The sequence below is a fragment of the Vigna unguiculata genome, chromosome 3 (assembly GCF_037176805.1).
Source record: "Vigna unguiculata cultivar grain cowpea cultivar isolate G323 ecotype 2 chromosome 3, ASM3717680v1, whole genome shotgun sequence".
NCBI classification, from domain to species: Eukaryota; Viridiplantae; Streptophyta; class Magnoliopsida; order Fabales; family Fabaceae; genus Vigna; species Vigna unguiculata.
Genome location: NC_140794.1, coordinates 14742192 through 14767540, shown reverse-complemented (window position 1 = coordinate 14767540; position 25349 = coordinate 14742192). Strand labels below are relative to the sequence as shown.

The following is a 25349-nucleotide window of genomic DNA, read 5'->3' as shown; positions in this document are numbered from 1 at the left end:
TAAAATTATTAGATACTTTTTAAGGATAATTTTTAAAATAAAAAATTGATTGAAATGTTTTATATTTTCTAAAATATGTAATTAATTAGTAATTTAAAAGAAGAATTTAGTTTTTGATATATAATATATACTTTCTGTAAAGCTAAGTAAAATATTTCTTAGATATTCTGGATGAATATATTTTTTTAATAACAACAAATTATATATTCTCTAAGATTTATTGATGAATGATAATTTATATTATATAGAAGATAAATTTTATATAATTTTTATTTATTAATCAGCTTACACGAGTATGATGAATTAAATAAATGATAACAAATACGTAAATACAAAATTCAAATATCATATATATCGTAGCTGTTTTAATATTTTTTTTAATTTAAAAAGATTGTAATTTTAATATATTTTTCAATGTTGTATATATTTTATATTTTATTCTAGTTCAATTGAATTTATATCTAATATATTCATATGAAGTATTGTAAAAAAAATAATTATATAAAAATATACAATAAGTGTAATGAAAATAACAAATTGACTTAAAGTTATGAATTTTTAAAATTCAAAAATAAAAACCGCAAAGTACATCCATTGATAGAATCTAAATGATAATATTAGATAGATGAAGATATAAAAAGATGGATTAAAATCTCAATTTAACGTAAATAATATTAAAGCTAAAAGCTTATAAATACGAGTCAATAGATTGAAAGTAAACAGTGTCATCACCTCAACGCTACTGTTAGGGCAATCTCTTATCTCTGTATCACGCAGCTACTACGTCTTCGCTTATCCCCACAAAGGTTTTAACTTCGCTTCTCTCGTTTTCACATACCAATTCAATTTCATCCAAAAGGGTTCCTAATAAATCCTTATTTTTTCAATATTTGGTTAGGGTTTAATACAAATTCGCAATTTTCATATTTAATTGTGTGTACCGTCCGCAGGTTTTGAGAAATTCGGCGTTGATATTCCATGGCCAACAATCCGTCACAGCTTCTCCCATCAGGTTAGTGATTTCATAATTTTGTTAGAAAGTTTGTTGGTAATGAGTAGATGCAATGTAGCATTGAAAGGTGTTTAAAAGTGTATGATTTGTGGTGGAAAATTGCAGAGTTGATTGATCGGTGTATAGGATCAAAAATTTGGGTGATAATGAAGGGTGACAAGGAGCTTGTTGGTACTCTTAGGGGCTTTGATGTTTATGTCAACATGGTACTTGAAGATGTTACCGAATAGTAAGTCATACCCTTTGCTGCATGTTTTTCTTCTGTTTTTATTTTGTATGTATTTGCTTGTTTATCTGTAGATTATGTGTTTATTGGGTAGGAAGGGGGCATTGGTAAAATGCAACAGAATACAACTCAGTAGTAACACTTACAATCCGGTATTGGGTTTTTACTCTGGAGGAAACTTCCTTAGGTGCTGGGTGGTTTTGGTTCTTAAACTTTCTGGGATGAAATTGTTTTATAGATGAGTATGATCCCCTTTGCTTTTTAAAATATCCTTCTAATTGGAGTTGTATTTATGTTGTCATATTTCGATAGTTCATGGTTCTGAACATTTTTGAAGAAAGTGTATATATCTCTACTTTGAATTGGTGTGATGTTGCAACCATAATGTTACTGGTTCAGAAATTATTGTATCTTCATTTTACATTTGTCTTTTTGGAGTGCCATTTACAAAATCGTTTTGGCAGTTTTATAACCATGAAGTTACTGAGAAATGTATTGGCTGCAAATACAATGATTTTAACCTGGAGTATGATTGAGTTTTTTTTTTTTTCCTTCGTCAGTTTCTTATATTGTATTTCTGCTCTTGTCGAACATAGCTAAATAAACCTTATTTAGCTTTCCCAATGTGGTCTTTCTTTTTGGTTTTAGAAGCCTAAAATACTTGCTGTAAGTTTGTTGAAGTAAATTTCGTACATTTGTAAGTGTAAATTTGTTCTGAGTAAATTTACCCTGGCATGATTTGTATCTGCTTTCGATTCTGTGATTCGTATGTTTATGTTTGCACACACATGCATAATCGTTAGGCATGTAATTGATTTGGTTTGTTGCTTTCATATTCAAACAACAGCGAGATCACGTCTGAAGGGAGACGGATAACCAAGCTTGATCAGATTTTACTCAATGGAAACAACATTGCCATTGTAAGTTGATATTCAATTACTTTTCGTTTACTTGAAATCTTTGGAGTATTAACAAAACATTTGATTTGGCAACTGTAGAAAGTGTCGACAATAATTTAAGGTTCAGTTTTTCCTCGCAAGTGTTATCCTGATACTTAACAAATCATTATCTGGCTTTAATGCAGTTGGTCCCTGGTGGTTCACCTGAGTCTGAATGAAGAATGTTACTTGATTGCAAACATTAACTCTGCAATGTTGCTCTAGGCATATAATTCCTAAATTTTAACGAGGATTCTTAGACCACTAGGTTTTTACTTGCAGAAGTTTGGTTTTAAGATACATGGTTGTAATGTTATGGCTATTCAACTTTTACCCCCATGTTAAACTGTGGATTGTCTATTGTAACAAGTAATGCTACTGATTATGACCATTAATTATGCGCGTTTATATTTCTTTTCCCTCTTCCGTTACTCGCTTTCACTCTCTAGATAAACTGATAGACTCAATTGGACTCCTTTTTATCATTTTCTGAATAATATACAGAATAATAGTTATTTTTTTAATATAAAATTTAGTCAATACGAAACTTGCTGTGAAAGAAAAAAAGTGCAATTAACCACTTGAAATTTGTTAATGGTAATATGATGAATTGACATAACTATTAGGATATCTTATATTTAGATGGTGTAAACTTTCTTTCATTAACAAGATTAGTCCTCTTATTGAGTTATAAAGTATAATGTTCTTGTTTCAAAAACAAATCTCATAACTATCGGGACAACATTATACTTCCTAAGACTTACATGAGTTTTGTGGTTGCATCTAACTGTAACAACTTACTGGAGCATTCCATCCTAAAATTACAAAAGGTTTGTGGGATCAGATCCTTTCGTGACCCTTGAGAGGACACGTCGAATCCATAATTAGAGAAACTGTGTATGTAAACATGACCAACTTCAATGTGAATGTCAACTATTAAGAGATGTGATAATATGATTAGGGATGTCAAAAATATCTGTACTCGCGAGTATCTGCGGATAAAACCCGCAACGGGTAGAAAATGGATATTAAAAATGGATACTCACGGGTATGAGTATTTTTGATACCCATATGTTAACGGGGCGGGTACGGATATCATAGTATCCGTACCCGTGGATACCCGTATCCGCTAAACTTTACCATATATATATATATATATATATATATATATATATATTAGTAAACAATATTATGAGTCTTCATTCAATAATGATGGTCAGATTCTTATCTCACAAATGAGTAAATTACTTTCATATACTGTGGAGGCATTGATGTGTCTCTAAGACGGGTTATGGATCAACATGGAAGGTAATGAAATTAACACTTTTACTTAGATATTTTAATTAAGTGATTGTTAGAAATTTTTACTGAACTTCTTATGTTTTAAGGCTCTTCTAGATTAAAATTGAACAACATGAAACTTTATACAATGTTGCAAAAGGTGGACATGGATGAAGTTAGTAATTTCTTTAATATTTTATTCAAAAATAAACTACAATATAAATTGATAGTGATTTTTTATTTGTTTGTTTTTCAAGAATCAATCGGAGAAAGGAGACTTGTTGATCTAAACACTAATTATGGTTAAATATTTATTTTTTTAAATATTTTTGTAAATATCTGCGGGTATTCATACCCGCGGATATTTGTGGATACCCGCGGATATGAAAAAAATAGATAAGTACCCACATAACGGATACCCGACGGATATGGGTACGGGTACGGAACGAATATTTATCCAGCGGGTAAGGTACGAGAGAGCTACTACCCGTACCCTACCCGCCCCGTTGACATCCCTAAATATTATATATGACTGAATAATATAGATTTAATACAATACTTAATATGCGAAACTTCCTCCTTAATGAACGACACTTTTGAATTTTACTTCCTCAGTTTACTGTTTTAGTCGTAAAGAGCTAGTAAACCAAGAAGAAAGCTTTCCATGCCCTTCTGCAAACCACAGGCAAAGAACATTTTTTTTGTTTAATCTTTTATACAATTTCTTTTGTAGGGAACAAAGTTGTCACGATTTACATGTATGGACCTCTGTATACTGTTGAAATATTAAAAAGAAAAAACAAGAGTATAGAGAAAGAACTACACAATGTTGCTAGTCATACTAAAGTGGAAATATCACCTAGAATTCGTCAAAGTATAGAGAAATATTGCTTCCATGACATAAAAAGGGAGTTACTGAGCAATGAGGCATGGAATCAACAGCATATTTTCCGCAACCGTGTCGCACTCGTCCTTATATTCTTTCCCAACCTGAAAGTTTTTAGCATGAAATGTTCAGTTAAGTCCTGTCGGTTGGGCTTTAACTCTGAGCTCTCATCACTGCATACAAAAACTGACAAAATTGAACGATTGCAAAGGAGAAGCCTTCTATTGTCAATTAAGCACGTTTTGATGCCTTCGCTCTTGCCACAGACTTTAAGTAGAGCTCTTCATATTGTGCTGATGATGTTTCCCAGCTGAAATCTATGTTCATGTCCTTCTGAACAAGTTGCTTCCACCTCTCAGGATTGTTCTTAAAGAGATTCAATGCTCGTACCAAAGCACCGCTTAATCCCTGCCAAAATTGTATTATTGTTGTTAGAGTTTAACAGAACAAGTAACAGCAAAAATTAATGTTTCTCTAGTCGTTAAAGATAGGTTTACAGGTGAAGTAGAATCAATGATGAAATAAATTTGTAATTTACTGCATCTCTGAAGATAATTAATTTACTGCTTGTTACCTGTTCATCAGCATTCACAAATGTAAATCCATTTCGAAACTGTGAAGGTATTGTATCGTCATCAACATCAAAAACACTACAAAATGAGACAGAATTTAGTTATTCTTTAGAAAACAAGAATTACGATTTCTGTCATGCCGTAACTTGCATGCTATGTTAACCTGTCATTTAGGCCACCGGTTTTTCTGACAATAGGTATGGCACCATATCTCATTGATATCATCTGCAGTAAATATATTAAAAAATTTGGTCAAAGAAAATGAATTGGAAAAAAAAGAGATTTTCTGCAAGTTTCTTAATATTTGAAATTCATGAACATCAATTTTGACCATTACCTGTGTTAGGCCACAAGGTTCAAAGATCGAAGGAATGATGAACATGTCAGATGCAGCATAAATAGCATGAGAGAGAGATTCATCATACTTCAATATCAACCTCACGTGATCATGATTCTGAAATTGGTTGGCAATGCCCTCAAATTCTTTCTAGAGAAGAAAAAACTGGTAATCAGTTGACAAAATTAGGGGAATGGACGAATTGGCATGTCAAAGAACAATCAAACTTCGACCAGCCTACATCTAAATAAATTTCTTGAAAAAAGAACTCAACGATTTTCCTTTTCAAATAATTATCTGCTCTCACCCGGGTGAACCAACAATAGCAGCATGTAAGTGCGTTATACACATGCATATATAGTTAATTATAATATTCATGATCTTCTCTCTAAAATCATTCAAGCCCAGGTTATTTATGTTTATGATCTCCGAGGTATGCTACAGCTTAAGATTACAGCAGCAGAGTTCAATGTTTCCAACTTCACGTTCAGTTATATTTTATCCAATTCATGATCCAATATGTGTAGGTAAGATTTGGAAGCTATTATCCAATTCAGGTGTTATGCATTATGTTCTGGTTGTAATGATAATACGAAGTTTGAACCCATTTGAAACTGCAAAACTATCCAAACCCCACATCAGTAACCCAATCTTAAAAACTTAACTAAAGAATTGTTGATTAATAGAAATGTTTTTAAAATTAGGCCCCTTATTGAACTAATCAGGGTACTAGTTCAAGTTTTTAACAGTCTTTAAACCAATATTAATTAATCAAGTCATAAAAATTAAATAATAGATAAATTAACATCAAAGAAACACAATATTGTAAAAACATTCAAAGTAAAAGCAAAAACCTAAATTATGTATATCACGATATATAGGTCGAAGTTTGAACAGCACAAAATATTGTGTATTAAACATGACAAGTTTCCATCTAGAAACACAAAAATAACAAATAACTTCACATGGATTATTCATTTCTTTAAGAAAAATTAAAATGATATCTAGCCCTTTTTTATTAACCCATTAAGAACCGGTATTTTGGCGATTTTCCTGTCCTTGACCTATTATTTTAAGGATGGCTTTGTAGTTTATTTTATTCAGACGAAATTAAAGTCGTGCATTAGTTTTCCACTCAAACCAGCTAGTCCTGTCTTCAAATTACAGATTAATAAAACTTCAATTGCAATCACAAAAATAGCTATTACGTACATGCAAATCAGAACAATAAGCAGTATAATAAGTTTTGTTGATATCTTATATTTACTAGTGATATGATATGACCAATGTAGACTTTATAAAGTTTGAAATCACTTTACAAACTGAAACTGTGTGGTTAAGTTAGGTTATAATGCAAAATTCAAAGATAGTATTAGGGATATCCTAGATGTAAGCCAAAACATTAAAAATAACAATATTGCTACCTGACTTTTCTCTAGTTTTCTCAACAATGTGATTGGGATCAGTAGTTAGTAATTTATTTCACCAAAAACATAAATATTTTTTTTGTTGTTGTTGACTTTCTTCGTATTCTATACAGTTTGATCGGCTCCTTTCTAAAAACAATAGAATACCTAAAAATTTCAACCACAAGGAAAGAAAACACGGACCTGAATATGTGGCACTGGACTTGAACCAAGTAGAACAAATTGTCCTCCCAACTCCAATGTTAGATATATTGCATGTCTAATAAGATGAACACCTTTTTGTGGAACCAATCTTGTTATACAACCAACCTATCAACGAAGAGAAAAGAAAAATGCCTTAGTAAAGCATTTTCAATTCTAAGAATAAGACATGAATAAATAACAATTTGAAATTTCAAGAGAAAGAATATTGATTCTCCATATGCATGAAAGATACCTATCAAGCCAGCACAAAATGACATCATAAAGCAACGTCATAAGGGCATTATATTATAAGTCAACCACTTCCAAAAGTAAATTGAATATGTTATAATTATGAGATATTCGTGTATCACGTGTTAAATAATTAGGCGCTTAATTTCATGTTAATTTCAGATTAGGTAACTCCATCTTCATCTCTGCAATCATTTTTCTTGTTCTCTGACCCATCTTCCTAAAGAACTCATTCTATTTTCCATAATTCCCCTCTTCTTCGGATCTGGTAGGTTGGACCAAAATTGTTAGGCACCTTGAAACATAGACAAGGAAAACAAGACAAAGAAGAACCAAATATAAACTCTCACACTGAATTATTCACTATTAGTTGTAAGAAAAAATGTTTACAAAGGAAAAAGCTTCCTATCACACAAGGTATTCCCTGTCACAACAGTCAAAGACTATCACCGGTACAAAAAAATGAAGACCCCTAACACCTCCCAAAAGGAAACTATTTATAGAATTCCTTAGAAAGCCTCTCTCACAAAACAACTAACTACATAACTCTTGTATTTCTAAATTTGTTACTATAATACCAATTCCATTTTTTTTTTCATTATTTCCCTACCTAACATTACCCACCACTGTCGGAACAACCATGTCCCCAAGGTTGAATTCTAAAAATTTATCTTTAATGGTAGAAGTGTCATGGCTGCTTTGGACCTGCCCTTTTGCCATTGCACCAACACTTGTTGTGGTGGCTCTTATGCTTCCTCTTCCATAGTCGTTTCTCATGGTACAACATCTTCTACAACAAATTGTGGAGCAAGATAAGGCTCATGCAACAAAACTGAACAGTCTTCCTTTAGTGCCACTTTAAGCCTAGAACCTTTTTCCCAAGCCAAAGATTAAACTAGTTTTCTTTACACCTATGCTACCTTCTACTGGAATATGCTTTGCAAGTTGCATGGTTCCCAAAACTCTCAGTGCGTTCTTGACAGATTCCACAAGATAGAGATATTTTAAAGAGTTTTGGTATCTTCATTTCAAATGTTACGCACACAAATGTAGTTAGCCCTAAATTTATCATTCGAAAAAATAATGGAAATTCTTAATGACAAGTAAAAAACACTGAGAGAACACCAAAGTAGTATTCATGAGTAGTGAACAATTCTCACCTCACAAGACTCTTTTATGGGATTAAATTAGACCCAAACCTAAATTCTACTATGGTATTAGAGTTTGTCCTAAATCTGTCATTGGGACACTAGAAAGGATTAATATGAAAGAAAGAAGATTCTTATTGAAATTGATTCATTTGAACAGTACATCAGTCTCTATAAATAGACAACTCTAACCCTAAAATAATAATTACAAAGAGATCTCTAATTCGAACAACCTATAACAACTTCTATTACCTTCTAGTAATACATTTAATATTCTACCAACTTCTAGTAATGCATTTAATATCCTACTGACAACATGGACCTAGCCTCCTATCAATACAACAAGCCCAAAAATATGATGAAGGAGTGGATTGTAAACCAGTTGACTAGAGATAAGGTCAAAGTAGTGTATATAGGTGGAGGTCAACCAACATCTCACAAGCTGGTTTTAATGGTCACGTAGGGCAAAAACCTAAATTCCAAGAGAGAACAGAAGAACAAACCTTGGTTTATTATGTCAAATAAAATATCCTTTAAGTTTAGGTTATATAATTACCAGTGGCATCCTGATATCTGCAGATGAAAGACCTAGGCTCCTTCTCAAGGCTTGCTTATTCTCTACTTTCCCTTGCAGATCAGTTGCATTGTACTGGACTGGAAGAAATGCATCAGTGGCAGGATTCCATGCATCAGTATCAATACCATTAAGAATACCAATGAACTTTCTGAAGTGGGAAGAGAGTGTTGAATGGAGACCATGTCCTCCCTGCATTTTTATTGGCACAACTTTTTTAAGACTGAAAAATTAGGAAGAGCTCTAGTTTAAAGTTAAAGAACGTTGAGAATGAACTATATGTCTCTCTATTGTTTTCTTAATATATAGACAAACAGAAAAATCCTCCTAAAACTAAATGCAAATAATTTCCAAACCATGCCAATTTGCAAATCGGATCAGGTAACTTAGTTCCCTTCTGTTAGACAGGTAATAACAAATTCCAAATGATGATACAAAGACATAGGCTAGAATCCTTCTTTATTATTAGTAGCAGAGCCCGTTTTATTCTTGTTGAGAACAAAATTTACAGAAAGCTTAAGTTGTTAGGTGGACCACACCTGCAATTGAAAGCCACTTGGGCTTGAAAAATGAACAAAATAAAATCTCACCAATCCTTATAGAGGGTTTTTTAAATTAAAGAAAAAACAGTGTGAGGAATATTGTTTGATTTGAGACATAGAAGTAGCAAAATCAAATTCTAAAGACTCAATATGTCATGGTCAAGAACCAACTCCCTTGAAAAACATTACGTGGAGACATCTATACGGTTTTTTTATATCTAAGAATCCTTTTTCCAAACTATCAATTGTCTGTAGAAGGAGAATATAGGAGATGTTATTCTTAATTGTTCTTATGTTTGTACCAACATGTGTTATTGGCTTATTGTTTATATTAATTAATTAAAGACAAAAGGTATTTTGGTAGGACTAGAAAATACATACTGCAATAGAAGAAATAAACCATACCTCTGCAGTTCTCACTTCTTGGGCATAAGTAGGTGAAACTGTTGTGACAATGTTTGAGAAAACAATCCCACCCTGATCATGAAAGAAAATCTATTACTTATATTTACTGAAGATATATAATATGATCGGTAATAATTTTACGACCTTACCTTGACAGAATTAACTCTATCGTGTGCTGAATTGTCCTGCATTTTATCTGATTTGTTTAGATTCTGGCTAACAAGACCACATGAGTCTAACTCTGAGGCTGCTGCAGTCCCCTGATACTCAAAGTTGTGGCATGTAAAGCATATCCTAGCTGAATTTAATCCTTTATGTACAAATATCTCCCAGTACAGAGGAGCCTAGGAAAGAAACAGATGTCATACTATATTAGTAACTAAAAGAGCAAAAATATGCTACAAAGACTTAGACATATCGTACAATAAATGCTGTCTGCCAATCATGGCAATGAATGATATCTGGCTTCTTGCCAGCTTGCAGAAGAAAGTCAAGAGCAGCACGGCTAAAACATGAAAATCGTCTGAAATCATCATGCTCGCCATAAAATTTTCCTCTCCAAAAGAACTTAGAAGGATGCTCGGGCTCAATGAAATAAACAGGAAGACCTGCACAGTCAAAATGAAGTTACTGAACCAGATAAAGACAATCAATCAAACAAAAATATCTAACAGAATACCTTCAATACTGCCAACCCAGATTTTATTTTTGTGTAATTGGCGATCAAAGTATGATTCTATTGGCACGCTCAAAGCCTGAATGAATAATCATATTACTTCAAGTGGTGCAGGATACCAACTACCAAGACTGTATCAACACGTTCAATTATTTTCTTAATGAAATGGCATACCCGTAAATTGCAGACACGATCATATTGCATACAATCATATTTGGGAAGCACAATTTCAACAAGGTGCCCTTTCTTTTGCAGTGCTTTACCTAGACCACTGACAACATCCCCCAAACCACCAACCTGTTCATGAAATAAATTAATTTAAACATTACTAGATGTTAGACAGACTTAAGACAGACTTCCACATAGACAATGACATTATTTCTAGTTGATTTCATGCTACATAATTTAAAGAAAATAAAGATGCTTCTGCCATGCCTCTAAGATTCCAGTAGGTGTTATAATTAAAATCTAGGGACAACACAAAATGAATTCACTAGGATAAAACATAGGGATTAGGGTGCATGAGTGCACCTTAGCTACTGGTGCCATCTCTGCTGCAATATGAATCACATGTAATCCTGGACTATAGATAAAAAATAAGAGATGCATCAGACAGTAAAAGATATATCAAATTGTAATTTACAATTAAAAGTGAATACCTTGTTCCAGAAGTTAAAAGACCAAGAAATGCAGAAATAGCCTCATGTTCATCCTGTTCTTTGTAGGCCATATATGTTTCACTAATACGCCTGTCTCTCCTCCACACCTTTTCTCTCAAAAGACTTGCATCATCTACTGATATTTTCTTTTCTATTGCCCAACCATCAATCAGAAGTAACAGTTGACTCCAAAATTCCCATGGCATATCTTCAACCGGTTCTTCCAGCGCCCTTGTCTTGCTTTGTTCTTTCAGAGTATCAAGTGTATCTTGAAATTCCTTCACTGATTTTTGATATAGCTGAATGTAAGAATTTAACTCTTCATCTGATTTTTTAAGACGCTCATCCAATAGGTTTACCTTTTGTTTCATTAGTTCACTATATTTTTGCAATTGATCAGATGATAGCTTATAGATATTAGCTTCTTCAAGAGATGTTTCCAACTCATCAACCTTCCTCCGAAGATCCTGATTTTGTTGCATCACAATAACAGCTTGATCAGCTTGTTTGGTCGCTTTATCTAGCAATGATTGCAAATTTTCAACCTTACCCAATAAATCCTTGCATTCGAATGTCAGTGTAGAAAGTTTTGATACATCCTCCTGAGAACACAGTTTTGATTCCAAGTCTTTTAGGGCTGATTCCAAAGATGATCGTTCCTTTTCCAATGCCACCAAACGTTCATCATTATTCTTGACAACACTAAACTGTGTTTTAAATGATTCTAAAGTATTCTTCAAAGATGCATTTTCTGTCCTTAATGAATTAAGCTCCTCAGTAAGGGGGTGAATAATACCCTTATTACTGAGAGGGTTTGCATCCCTCAAATCTCCGTTTTGAAGGCCACCCAATTCTTCATATCTTGCTTCAGTGACTCCCTTTTCGGCCAACTCATCACGAAGTTTTTCTAACTGCTGCTCCAATAGTTCCACGTGTATTTTTTCTTGGGCGGCAACTTTAATTTGCGCATCAGTCTCAGCCAATCTCGTCTCTAAGTCATTGATTTCTCCTCGCAATGCATCCTTCTCAGCAAGAATCATTTCAAGATTTTCAAGTGCACGAACTCTAGCCTGATTTAAAAGAAGAATGTCTGCATGAAGAATATAAAATTCTTAATGATTAATGGGGAAACAAGATATTGAACAAAAAGTAAAAATATGAGAAAAAAAATCCATAATTATTCCAAAAAGATATCTTACTTTTCTCTGCATTTCTTATCATGCCCAGCAAATCCTCAAGTTGCTTACCAGACACCGGTTCAGCCTGCTCTGCTCCATTTATGTTCATGGCCTATTTCATAATAGAATAATAAGTTGTTACTTGTATATGTTTTAACCTCTCCATTTTCATGATATAGGTACCATAATTATATATGTGCAAAAGAACATTCATATCCCCTATTATTGTATTACAAGTTCGTTTAACATTAAAATTCAATAAGAAACGAAAACATAAGAACGTTGGAAGCGTTGCAAAGTGAACAGGTACAAACTGCTTTAGTTACAAAAGCTAAATTACATGTCTATAGATAATGAAAGAAATTAAACCCAAAAGAATGTTGGTCTTTCTCTTGATATTCAAATCTTGTTCTTTTGCCATAGGTCATTCCCACTAAAGGCAACCCTAATCACAGGCAAACCTAATCACGTTGAGAAATTTAAATAAATAAATAGAAAATGAATAAGAAACTCAGATAAATTACCAAACTACGATCTCAACTGTTTTAATCATCAATGCCCACTTCTTAACAAACGTATTCTGACAAAAACTTCCTTCAACCAAGATTCAATTCTTTCTTCTGCATATCGGCATCACTCTATTCTTGTCCGACATCTATGCTTCATACATGCATTGCAAATTTGGCTACTAATTTTTCTTTAAGAAATTTTAAATATATAGCTAAAGAAGCTTTCAGGAAACATTCAAGGAAGCTAAATTTCTCTATCACTGTGCATAACTTCCGAACATTTGATTAGAGAGAAATTCTATCATATCATACATTAAGGTATTAAGGTATCTCCTTCCTAATGTATTCTTTTTCTTTATTCATTTTCTTGTCTAGCCTTTTCATTTTCTTGTCTAGCCTTGACCAACGGCACCATTCATACAAAGAAAATATAGTATAGGAGATACCAAAGGCGCATCGTTGTTGAATGAAACCTCTGAATCGTCTTCCTCATCTTGATTTTGACGGAGACCTACCTCAGTGGAAGGCTTGATCTGTTGCCTCTTATGTTGCAAACTGCTTAATACAATACATACAATAGAACTCCGCATTGAATTTCAAACCGCAAAGAATCTGAATAAGGATTGAACAAGATTAAGAATCAACGATTGATACCTGAAAGTGTTGCGGTGTCGCATCTTGCAAGAAGCCGGAAACGAAACTCGCACTATCCTACCATTGCCGTTAGAGTGGTTAACGAAGTTGAAACCACTCAGGTTCCAGCATACGAAACAGGTTCTCAGCTTCGACGCCATTTCTCATTCAATCTCTCTGCGTTACTATCATAACAAGAACTCGTGACAGAAGGAGGGGAGCAACGGTTTTCTTCTTATAAGAAGCTTTTTAGTTCAGTTGCTTTGGTTGGGCCTTAGCGCAAATAGAAGGAAGAAAATGCCTCATGAGACCTGATTCTCTGTTTTTCTGGAACTTCACCTATTCAGCGAGTCAGCAAATCAAGATCATTGAATGTAATCAGACGGTTCAGAAGCATAAATCATATACTAGCATTTAACATTCTGATTTGATAAGTGGAAGAACAGGTGAAACCTCTGACCTAGACGATTAACACTCTACACATACCACTTTTTTTTTCTCAGCTGAAGAAATGGAATCTTGTTTATGTGAAGGGAAAAAGGCTACTGTCATATGTCCAGGGTTTTATGAATTAAAAATTAAAGCCACTGTGACCTTAATTATTCAGACAATTAATTATCTCAAAATTAGTTAATTAGTTATTTGTTTTTTGTTTAGTGATGCTTCCCGCCCCCTTCTAGTGCACCTTTCCGTAAAGATCCATTTTCTTTTGTTTATTCCACTAATTAAATAACTAAAATAAAAGTATATAAGATCTATTCCGCGTTTTCTCGTAAAATCTTTAAAAAATATGAAGAAATTAATAAAAATTACTTTACCAAAAATTAAAATTAGTTTATTGATAAGTCTAAAATAAAAGATCATGTTTTTATAAATTAACTTACTAATATGTTTATGTTTTTATAAAAGAGAAAGTATGATATTGTTTCTGAATAGCAAGATGCATAGCTCATTATTGCAGACCGTAAACGTCAAATGAATCACCAATTCTATACTTTCAAAGTTTGTCATGATCATAAGGATGGAAAGGAAGTTAACTTATCTAGCAGCAAACTAAAATTTCATTTTATGTTCATATTTTAATTAGAGTAGATTAATATGCCGAAAGATTAATAATAGGAAATCGAATATATAAAAAAATATTACAATATTTGTTCTTTTTTTAATATGATAAAAACTTAGTTGTACATATTTGTTTGATACTGATTTGACAAGTTAGAGATAAGTTTAAAATAAAAATATAAACAAAAACAAATTTCAAAAATTTAAATATTCATATTTAAAGTATACTAATATACCGTGCATACTTTGAGTTCAATTTATTTATGAAACTTATAATATACAATTTTGGGTTTAAGAAATTTAACTTTTTATTTGTGTGTTATCATCAAACAATCTCTTTGAATTATATTGAGTTGTATTGATAATGTACACTTTTTATGTATTCCATTATAGAACTTGTGAGTGAGATATTTATGATGAAGACATTTATATTGTATGGCAGAGTTTGTAAGATAGTAATGGTGAGATATTAATTTGTTCAACTAAAAATATAAAAATATCTATGGTGAAGCTTATGTCATTATGTAAGTATTGTGTTAATGATAAGAGAAACCTTAATAAAGCTAATACGTTGATTGTTTTACCAAAAATTACTCTATTACCATTATCAAATATTTCATCTTAATAACATAATTATACAAATAATAACATAATCATAAAAAGTTGATACACTATTGTACATATCATGTAAAATAGTAGAAGAGAATTGTACTGATCAGGGATCAAACTTCATATAGGTCAGTCTCGAGTCTTAAGGTTAACCGGTTGTAAGGAAAAACAAATCTAACAAAATTTATAAGATTACTATGGTAAATGAGATTAAAAGGTAATTGGGTCGTTATTAAATCATCATTAAGGTAAAAGTTCATCTAAGGGTCTATAAATATGATGTGTAGTGAGGGAGTTAATACTTTTGAATCTACTACATTTCTTGAACTTTGTCCTAATCGAACACTAACTTGAGCATCAAAGTATCTTTGGTAGGTAACGGACTGGACTAACCGAACAACAAAGGAGGGAGACGTGAAGAAAGGTGTAAGTAAGGACAAGTGTGACAAGGAGGAGAAAGCGAGTGTTAGTCTATCCTTAGCCCTACAAGAAAATTTTGACGTCAACCGTTGGACCAAGTGAACAAAAAAATACACATATAGTGACCATCAGGAACATGACGAGCAATGTAGTTTTTGAGGTAGCATATGAAGAGCAGCATGTAGACAAATGGAGATGATAAAATGAGACTAGGCGAGGGCCCCCCATTTCATTAGATACATTCCTCTTAACACCACCTGATCGTGTGTTTTAGACGAGGTGCTCAATGTTGAACTTATATCCCCTCCCAGAAAAGTCATGACCCCACTGAATGTTGACGAAAGTAAGTGTTGTCAATACCACCACAACCCAGGGCACAATAAGGAGGAGTGCACGACGTTGAGAGATAAGATTGAAGAACTTATCCAAGTTGGACACTTAAAGAAGTTTGTAAGTACAAGACGAAGCCCCCAACGCACCCGAGAAGAGTCGCGAAGGGAGTAAAGAGATAGTAGACCACGAGAACGACCTCAACCAACATGCAGCATGAGTCGCAACCAATCGAGAAGCCGAAGGAGGCATAATACACACCATATCTAACAGTTTTGCTAGGGGTGGTCCTACTTCGTCAACCTATAAGCAACACATTTAAATGTTGTGATCGGTTAACATGGTGGAAAGGCCCAGAAGAAGAATTTTGGCCATAACCTTTACGGATGCCAACTTTAAAGCTCTTGATCCTGACCAGGATGACCTCATGGTCATATCGGTTGAACTAGCTATGAAGTTTCTCCCTGACAGATAAGACATAGTAATGATACATATGGACTAGAAAATAGCAAGAGAGTGCTATGTAGTGAGATTAAAGGTCAACCCCCCTTTTACCCCTCTTGAAACAAGAAAGAGGTGGTCGTGATGGTGGATTTAAACCCTCGATCAAACACTAAAGATTGAATTGAACCAATTGAAAAAATAGTTGCACTAAGAAGCCTCGACCAATGCACTAGGGTTGACAATGACTTAACACAAGAACAACATGATCTTCTAACCAAGGTGTTGGAAAGAAACAAGGATTTGTTAGCATGGACATCTTTATATATGTTTGGTATGCACCTGAGCGTCATGTCTCATAAGTTATAATTCGTAGGGGCGCTCGACCTATGGCACAGAGAAAGAGGAAATTAAGAGAAGAAAGAAAAAAATTGCCTAGACAAAAGTAAATAAGCTACTACAAGTGGGATTTATCAAAGAAATCAAGTACACCATATGGTTGGCGAACATTGTACTGGTGAAAATCTGAGTGGTCAATGTCGCATGTACACTAATTTTACAAATCTTAATAAAGCATGTCTCAAAGATGTTTACCCCTTACCCAAAATCAATCAATTAGTGGACGACGAAGCCTTAGGTTATACCATGTTAAGCTTATTGAATACCTATTCTGACTATAATCATATTCCTATGTTCCATCCGAACAAAGACAAAACGGGTTTCATAACCGAAAGCGCGAAATATTTCTACAAAATTATGCTATTTGAACTAAAAAACACAAGGGCCACTTACCGTTAATGGATAAGATCTTTCGTGAGCAAATTGCCATGAACATAGATGTATGTGTAGAAGACATGGTTGTAAAATCCAATTCCATGATGGCTCATGTGCAAGACTTGTAAGAAATTTTCCAACAAATTAGATGATACAACATGCGCCTAAATCAACTTAAGTATGTGTTCAGAGTTAATGGGGGTAAATTCTTGGATTTCATGTTATCCAATTGGGGCATCAAAGCTAATCTAGATAAGTGTAAGGCAGTAATGGAAATTAGGAGTCCAAAAACGCTCAAAGAAGTTTAGAGGCTAGTGGGAACATTGATGTCTTTGGCCCAATTCATCCCACAAATAATTGAACATATATGGCCCATAGTAAAGACCATGAAGAAGTCCACGACTTAGAAATGGCCCAATAAGTGTGAAGAATCCTTTTTTGAGATAAAACAAGCCCTAGCTAAGTCGTTCATCCTATGCAAACCCACCAACGACAAGAGCCTCCTATAGTACCTCTCGGTAGCTTAGGAAGCCATAATCAATGCTCTATTACAAGGCGACTCGCCCCAACAATCTATATATTTCATCAGCGATGTGCTACAAGAATCAAAAATTCGATATCAATACATAGACAATAGTGGCACTAGCCTTGGTCACTACCGGCACAAGGCTTAGGCCATATTTCCAAAGTCACCCGATAATAATAAAGACTGATTACCCGATCGCTAAGATTCTGAGACAACCAGAACTAGTTGAGCAAATGATAATTGGGGTAGTTGAACTATCTGAATATGGATTGAAGTTCAAACCCAGAGGAATCATCCTTCTTCAATAGTTTGCTGATTTTGCAACTGAGTTATTAAGTAATGAACCCGAGGTTTGGACATTTTTATAGATGGATCGTCAAGACAAAAAGGAACTAGCAATGGCTTTCGAAATCAAGGTGTAACAACCAGGTTGAGTATGAAACACTCATAGTAGGGTTATGTCAAGCCAAGGACATGGGGGCAACTAGAGTAGTGTGGAAGAACGATTCATAGTTAGTCGTTGGCCAGTTACTGAAGACTTCCAAGTGAAGGATGAATCTTTATTTCAACATCATCATGCACTTAAGAAAATGCTAGAGGAATTTAATGAAGTTAAGATCAAATATGTGCCGAGAGAGTGGAACACTAGAGTTGACAACTTGTCAAAAATAGTAAGCAGTAAAAAGGGAAGCCAATTTAACATAATCATTTGGTTGACCCTCTCTCATCCGAAAATAACATGCAAAGTATGTGTGAGTGTCGAAAAAATACTCTTAAGATTGGAGGATGGTAAAGTCAAAGCCAATATTCAAAATCTTCTAGAATGTGAACCTGTGAAACCAACAGAAGTTAGTCATGTCGCATGATTCATGATGATCGGGGAGGAATTGTACCAATGGGGCTTTTCCAGGCCCTTGTTAAAATGTCTGTCGACAAACTAAGTTGAGTATGTCATGAGGAAAATACATGATGGTGCTTGAGGCATGCACTCTTGACAATGCACAATGGTCGATTGAGTGTTGAAAGCGAGTTATCCACGTCTGCATTACTTCGAGGAGTATCTCACTTTGGGGAAATGGTTTGGCCACCTAGCTACGAAGCTAATATGTTATCCCCTATATTGGAGCTTGTCGAACGGTCGCTTCGGAAAGTAGAAGACCCCTCCCAATCGGAATGCAAACTCAAAATCGACGAAGACGTGTCATTTGGATACCCCATTGCTTCCCCACCTAAAAGCCCATTAGACGTTGAAGCGCTGATCATACTAGTCATTATTACCTTATTAAGAATTGTTCAACATGAAGAAGCTTTGAAGAAGAATATGGAGTGTCAAATGAAGGGAGACTCATGCTTATTTATAAGGAGGACCTAGGTCAGTTATAATATCCCAACCATTGGATTAACTTTGATCCAACGATCCAAAATTAATAATGTCTTATATCACTTGATAAGAACAATTTACAAGGCGACACGACCTTTCAAAAAGAAAAGCTAATGGTTCAAGCGGAAGGATTAAAGTGTCTCAAAGTTTGAAAGAGTCATAACAGTTTGAAGAAAAACCCCTTTCTTGGTTGGGTTGGGCAAGGGAATTAGATTCTTGATCCTGCGCGTGTTGAGACAATCGTCTTAAAACAAAGCTCTCACATCTCGAGCAGGGAGGCTAGTGTACATATCACGTGAAATAGTATAAGAGAATTAAATTGATCCGGGTTCATACTTCATATCGTTCGGCCCCAAGCCTTATGGCCGACTGGTTGTAAATAAAGACAAATTTGACAATTGGTTTTTGAATTACTATGCTAAATGAGATTGAAAGGTAATTGGGTCGTTATTAGACCATTGTGAAGGTAAAAATGCATTCAATGACCTATAAATATGATTTGTATGTGAGACATTTAATACCTTTTAATTTGTTATATTTATTAAACTTTGTCCTAATCGAACACTGACTTAAGCATCGGAGTACCTTGGACAGGTAATCGACTGAATAAACCAAATAATAAAGGAAAGAGACATGAAGAAAGGTGTAAGCAATGACAAATGTGATAGGGAGGACAAAGTGAATATTAATGTAGCATTAGCCCCACAAGAACAACTAGTGATCTCTTCTGATATTGTTGGTATATGATTCACTTTTCCTATACAAGTTTTTTTTCTTTTAAAATTTTAGAAATTTGCTTTTCAAAATTTTATTTATTTGACTAACAGATTATTTAGTTCATGATTAGACTTTAAATTCTTATTACTATTTTGTTTAACAAATCTTTGAATTATGAATTTATGAGAATTGTTTGTTGTCTTGTTTTTTTCTTAGACCTTATAATAAATACAAATTACAATGTATATCTTATAAGTGTTTATTTATTGGTTATGCAAGTTCTTACAAAGGTTATAAGTCTTTGTATGGTGGTTGATTATATATCTTCAATATGTTATATTTAATAAGTTGAAATATGTATAGCGTGTCCATGTATGTCCCACTAATTAGTATAGTAGGGAAGCGTGTGAGGGATGTACCTGGACACGTGCATAGCGGGAGAGGATGTTGCTCAAGTTAAGGCGCAATTATCAAAGGAAGATAGGGAGAAAAGAGGATGGACCCAACTTGGTGTGGATGGATGCGTATACCCCGGCCTAGTGTCCGTGTACACCTTGGCCCAGTATCCATGTACACCTCGGCCATTGTGGGCAATGTGCGTTCCATGGCCCAACAAGGCAGCATGCACATCCTGGCCTAAAGGGTCGGGTACATCTCGGCCTAAGGGGCCTGGTACATCATGGACTGGCAGCGCAGAGGGGCAGATCTTTCCAGTGATGGCAGAGATAACATACAGGTCCAAGAATTCAAAGGCTCAACATCAATGAGAATTTGAAAATGTTACCGATAAGGTCTGAGGCAGTTATGACATTCATTAGATTCCTTAGTGCTTAATGAAAGAAGAAAACTGCCCTGTAGGTAATAAAGTAGGGAGTGATGTCAGGTAATATAAGAGATGATTCAATGACTGACAGGGGGTATCTAATCTTGAACTCATATAGTGCATAAATAATATTGGGTTATTTCTGACTTAAGCATCAGAGTGCTTGCAGGTACCCCCACTCCTAGCGGTGGATCAGAGTCAGTGATAAGGAAAGGAGACAAGGAGAAAGAAGGCTGAAGGCTCTTGAGATCGTTTGGTTCCAACCATACAAGAACAAAATATTTTTTTAATTACTTTTTCACCTCATTTAAATATTTTCCTTTTCTTTTTCATTGAATGCTTACCCACCATTACCATCGTCTCTTTGCAATTCTATTACAAATACTACATCACCGTCATTTTTATATAGGTTTAATTTGTCCTTCTTCCTAATGTTATTAATCTTTTCAATGAACAATTTCTTACATCTAATGCATCTCAAGTTCATGTATCTCTCTCACCTTGTCACTTTCATTTCTCCTCCTCATAGACAGTAGCGGAACTTGGACAAAAAATATAGGGGTGCCAAATTAGATTTGTTATATATAATTTGTTTTTACTTAGAAAAAAAATGCTCTTCATCGTTTCTCTTCATTTCCTCTGCTTAAAACAAGCACACATAATAGTAGAATTCAAAAAAAATATTACTATCATTCACTATTATATCATGATACCAAACCATGAATACCATTTTAGATAAGAATTTTTTTTCATCTTTATCACATACCTTCCTCTTTAAAAAAAAGAATCAATTTTTTTATCATAATCTTTCTAATATAAATTTATCACCCCTCGCCTATCTAGAAAAAATAAAATTTATATTCACAAATCACAATTATCATAGTGCAAAACATAACAAAACTCATACCACTTTAATTAAATAAGCAACATGGTATAAATTCAAAACTTAAAAAAAATTACCATAGGCAACGAAAAACACAAAATCCCTAAAATTTGGGAAAAATTATAATTAGGGTTCATACCAATCTCATAAAAGAATCCCAAAAATCATAATTAGGATTTATATTAATTTGAGATAAACTTAATTTGGGAGAAACATCTTAAAAAGAATAATAAATTTAATATACATAAATCATAATAAGATACTAACCTTGATATGTGAGAAATCATGCAAGAATGTATACTTCAATCTCAATCTGTGTCTCTCAACCTCTATTTTTCAATCTATCTCTTTGTATTTATTTCTTTTCATACACTTTCATGATAATTTATATGGTGGAAAGATCTTATAGCCAGAAATAAAAATCCTAATCTTTTTTTATAAAGCAATATCTCCATTAAATTTTTTTATTTTATCTCTTATTATAATTTTTTGTACTATAAACTTAATATAAATAATATATAAATATAATTTTGAAAAATATATAAATATATATAAAAAAATTCAAAAAAAAAATAATTGGGGGAGCCGTGGCTCCCCTATGTCACAATGTAGTTCCGTCCCTGCTCATAGATCACCACCAAATTTCTTCCCATGCAAGAATTGGAAAAATTACACCATTTTCTTCCTATAGAAATCAAATTTATGAATGTTGGCACTTTTCTTTTAAATCAAATCAAATATATAAGAAATCTCTTACAAAAGACTAAGATAGATAAAGATCGATTCTTATTCTTTCTTATGACACCTCATTGCAAACTCATTACATTATTTTAATGACTTTACTATCTAAGGTAAGTTATTGATGCTCTTTATCTTACACGATCAAAATTGAGTTATGTTACAAATAAAATTTGTTATCATATTTGTATCGTAGATTAATGGATTGACACCTTTACTAAAAATTTTTTCTATTGGTGGTTCCAAACTTAATGTTATATGTAATTTTAATTTTAAAACTCATTTTGTTTTAGAGAGACATGGAACAATGATTAAAGGTTTTGAGCAATTGTAAGTTTTATACGACTAGTACTTTCTTTATTAACAAATTTATATATAAAGTAGCAAAAATATAGGCATTATTTTATCTGTGTTCGTATTTTTTTAAATTTTATAAAATTTTGAATTAGAACGAATAATAAATAAGTAATTAATTTTTAAAATAGTTGTTAAATGTAAAATTAAAAAAATAAAATATGTATATAATTTTTTTTTTAAATAATTATTAAAGAAAAAAGAAATTTTTAAAATAACAATTAAAAATAAACTATTTATAAAATAATTAATTTTTAAAATAATAGTTAAAGATAAAATTGAAATATTGAAATATGGATAAAAAAAATATATCTTCTTCTTATATATTGTTATAAATAACTAAATCTTTTCTAAAGAGAAGTAATTTCAAATAATTAAATACAATTTCCTTTTCTCTCTTTTGAGTCGCTTTTCGAATTTTGGTTTTTTTTTTCTGCCTCTTCTTAACATTTGTTATTCATTACTAAAAAGATTATATGTAAGTAAAAAGTCATCTTAAATTTTGATGGACTAGTAAAATATTAAACTTAATGTATCCGTATTGTTGATGTAGTAATGAATATATTAATTTTAATCACGAATTCATAATTCTAGAGAATTATTTGATTAATGCAGATCTTAAAAAATATGGTATAGGTGTCAAATTTTTGTATTTAAGTGTATTTAAATTTGAGAAGACTAATTATATAAAATTTAATAAAATTAAAAAAACACACTCTTATTTATATATTGATTTTTATTTGTGTAATGGCCACTAATGAATAAGGAAGTTACGTCACAGTATTTAATAAATTAAAGATATTATAAAAAAAACATGATTTATAAATTATTTCCCAATTATGTCCATTCAAAAAATAAAAACTCCATATAAATACATTCACAAATATTTATTTGATTTCAAATTGATTTTCTTTAAAATACATAAAATATAATTTAAAAATACTAAAAGCAAATGTAAGACTAGAAAAAAAAAATCAATAAACAAGAATATTTAAATTGAACCATACCGAACCCAGTGTATCTCTCGATTGCATTTACATATAATTTTTCATTTCTTTATGTAAATACATTGATAAAAATTACTAAGTAGTTATTTTTAATAGTTAAAATTCTAAATCATGTTACTAAACATCAATTTGGTAAAAAGATTTTATTTTAAGATTGATAAAGTATAATATTTAACAAGTCAAATTCTATATTTAACAAGTATAATATTTAACAACATTCACTCAACAAGTTAATTTCAAATTTTTTTTCCATTGCTCTATCTTACCAACTGTAAATAACTCATTAAACAAATTTGATCAAGTAATTTTTCTATTTTTCTTTACCTCGATTTAATTTAGCCAAAAGGTGTTTGTTCAACAGTTTTGATGTAAAGATCTTCTTAATATTTTTTTCTAAAAACTTATTTTTATCATATTTGTTGAGGAAAATACATTCACTCAATATATTTTTTCTAAACACTTATTGTTCTTTTGGCTTTTATTATTGAATCCTGATATATTTTTTCTTTACTTCCTTGGATCTCAATTTTCCGGTCTTAATTTGTTTATAATTATTTATTAAGTCAAATTGGCAATCAATTATTCTGTGAAATTGTTGACTAACCATTGTAATATTGACGTAGATAAAAATAGTTTGCTATCTATATCAATATTTTAATTGTTTTCGGAAAAATACTTGTATGTACTCAAATTTAACTAATTTAAACTTATTCAAAATTATGACTTTAAAAATAACTGTATGTCCAAATCTGAGCATCATTTTCCAATAAATATGATTGTGGGTAACTTTGAAAAATATAGCACTTTTTATCTGGAAACTAATAAAATTAGATAAACTTAATTAACATTTAATCAATGTACAATTAGGTAATTTTTGTTTATATTAGAGTTTAAAAAATATATACGAACAGTTAGATAACTGTTCACCTTCTAATTTCTCAAGACAAAAAGAAAATGAAGAGATAAAATTGAATAAACTCGAACAAATATTAGAAATAGAATACTAATTAAGTATAAAAAAAAAAAGCTAAGAGAATGGTATAGTCTTTAATAATTGTCACGTTAATTTATTAAAGAAAGATTAATATTAATATTGAAGGAACTTTTTCTTTTTACTCTGTAAATTTAAAACATAATAGTTCCTTCCTTCAAAATTAATTTTAACGTTAATAAACACATGGGGTTATTATTAAGTATTAGTATTTGTACTATACGTCCCATACGTATATAAAACACCATCGGTCGAACGGCCTTGTAAATAAAACGCATAGGACCATCGGGCACTTGGTTCAACAAGCAAGCCATACGGCAACTATAAAAGCCCATCGGTCGCACGGCCTGGTGAACAAGTCGTTAGACCATCGGTCACACGGTTATACAAATAAGTCATTATACCGTCAGAAGCAATCGATTGATCGGTTTCACAACCCATCGGTCCATCAATAACACCCCCACAAGTGATATTCTGATCACTAATGGTACATCGGTCGATCGGACCCGCACGGAAAGAACCTATCATGACAAAAGGTAATGAGTTGATCGACCATCAGCTCGGTCGGTCGAGTAATCCCTCTACATGCATTCGCTGGTCCATGAGCCACACATGGATTGATCGCTTGTTAAAAACAGGACATAATCAATCCAGTCAAGCGACCATCGGTTGCACGGTTAAATAACTTAAGTCGAATTAATTAACATTAAACGAGTCAGTAATCTTGATTAAAGAGTCATTGGACCGTGATTAAGGAACCCTAATTACAGGCCCACGCCGAAAACTATAAATAGGGCCCAAAGGTAGGTTGGTGAGGATCTTAATTGCGCATTTATTACAGCAGATATACTGATATAC

At 32.6% G+C, this 25349-nt stretch overlaps 2 protein-coding genes across 3 annotated transcripts; one reads left to right on the top strand and one right to left on the bottom strand.

The window, feature by feature from the left end:
• Positions 1-673: 673 nt before the first annotated feature.
• SAD1 (Small nuclear ribonucleoprotein family protein) lies at positions 674-2590 on the top strand. The gene is made up of 5 exons (XM_028062324.2): positions 674-806; positions 951-1012; positions 1118-1241; positions 2086-2158; positions 2323-2590. Exons 2-5 carry the CDS (start codon positions 979-981, stop codon positions 2353-2355), a joined length of 264 nt encoding a protein of 87 aa, XP_027918125.1. The 5' UTR covers positions 674-806; positions 951-978; the 3' UTR covers positions 2356-2590.
• A 1526-nt stretch (positions 2591-4116) lies between these two features.
• On the bottom strand, positions 4117-13883 carry SS4 (starch synthase 4). Of its 2 annotated transcripts, none has more exons than XM_028064703.2 (16): positions 13457-13883; positions 13249-13360; positions 12315-12405; positions 11116-12205; positions 10988-11039; positions 10631-10753; positions 10460-10535; positions 10204-10388; positions 9930-10124; positions 9781-9852; positions 8816-9025; positions 6863-6988; positions 5253-5402; positions 5079-5140; positions 4918-4993; positions 4117-4751 (listed from the first exon to the last, which is right to left on the bottom strand). In XM_028064703.2, exons 1-16 carry the CDS (start codon positions 13594-13596, stop codon positions 4575-4577), a joined length of 2937 nt encoding a protein of 978 aa, XP_027920504.1. In that variant the 5' UTR covers positions 13597-13883; the 3' UTR covers positions 4117-4574. The 2 variants fall into 2 exon arrangements, with proteins under 2 accessions (XP_027920504.1, XP_027920505.1); XM_028064704.2 differs by having other exon boundaries at positions 13249-13357; positions 13457-13882.
• Between the last annotated feature and the right edge of the window lie 11466 nt (positions 13884-25349).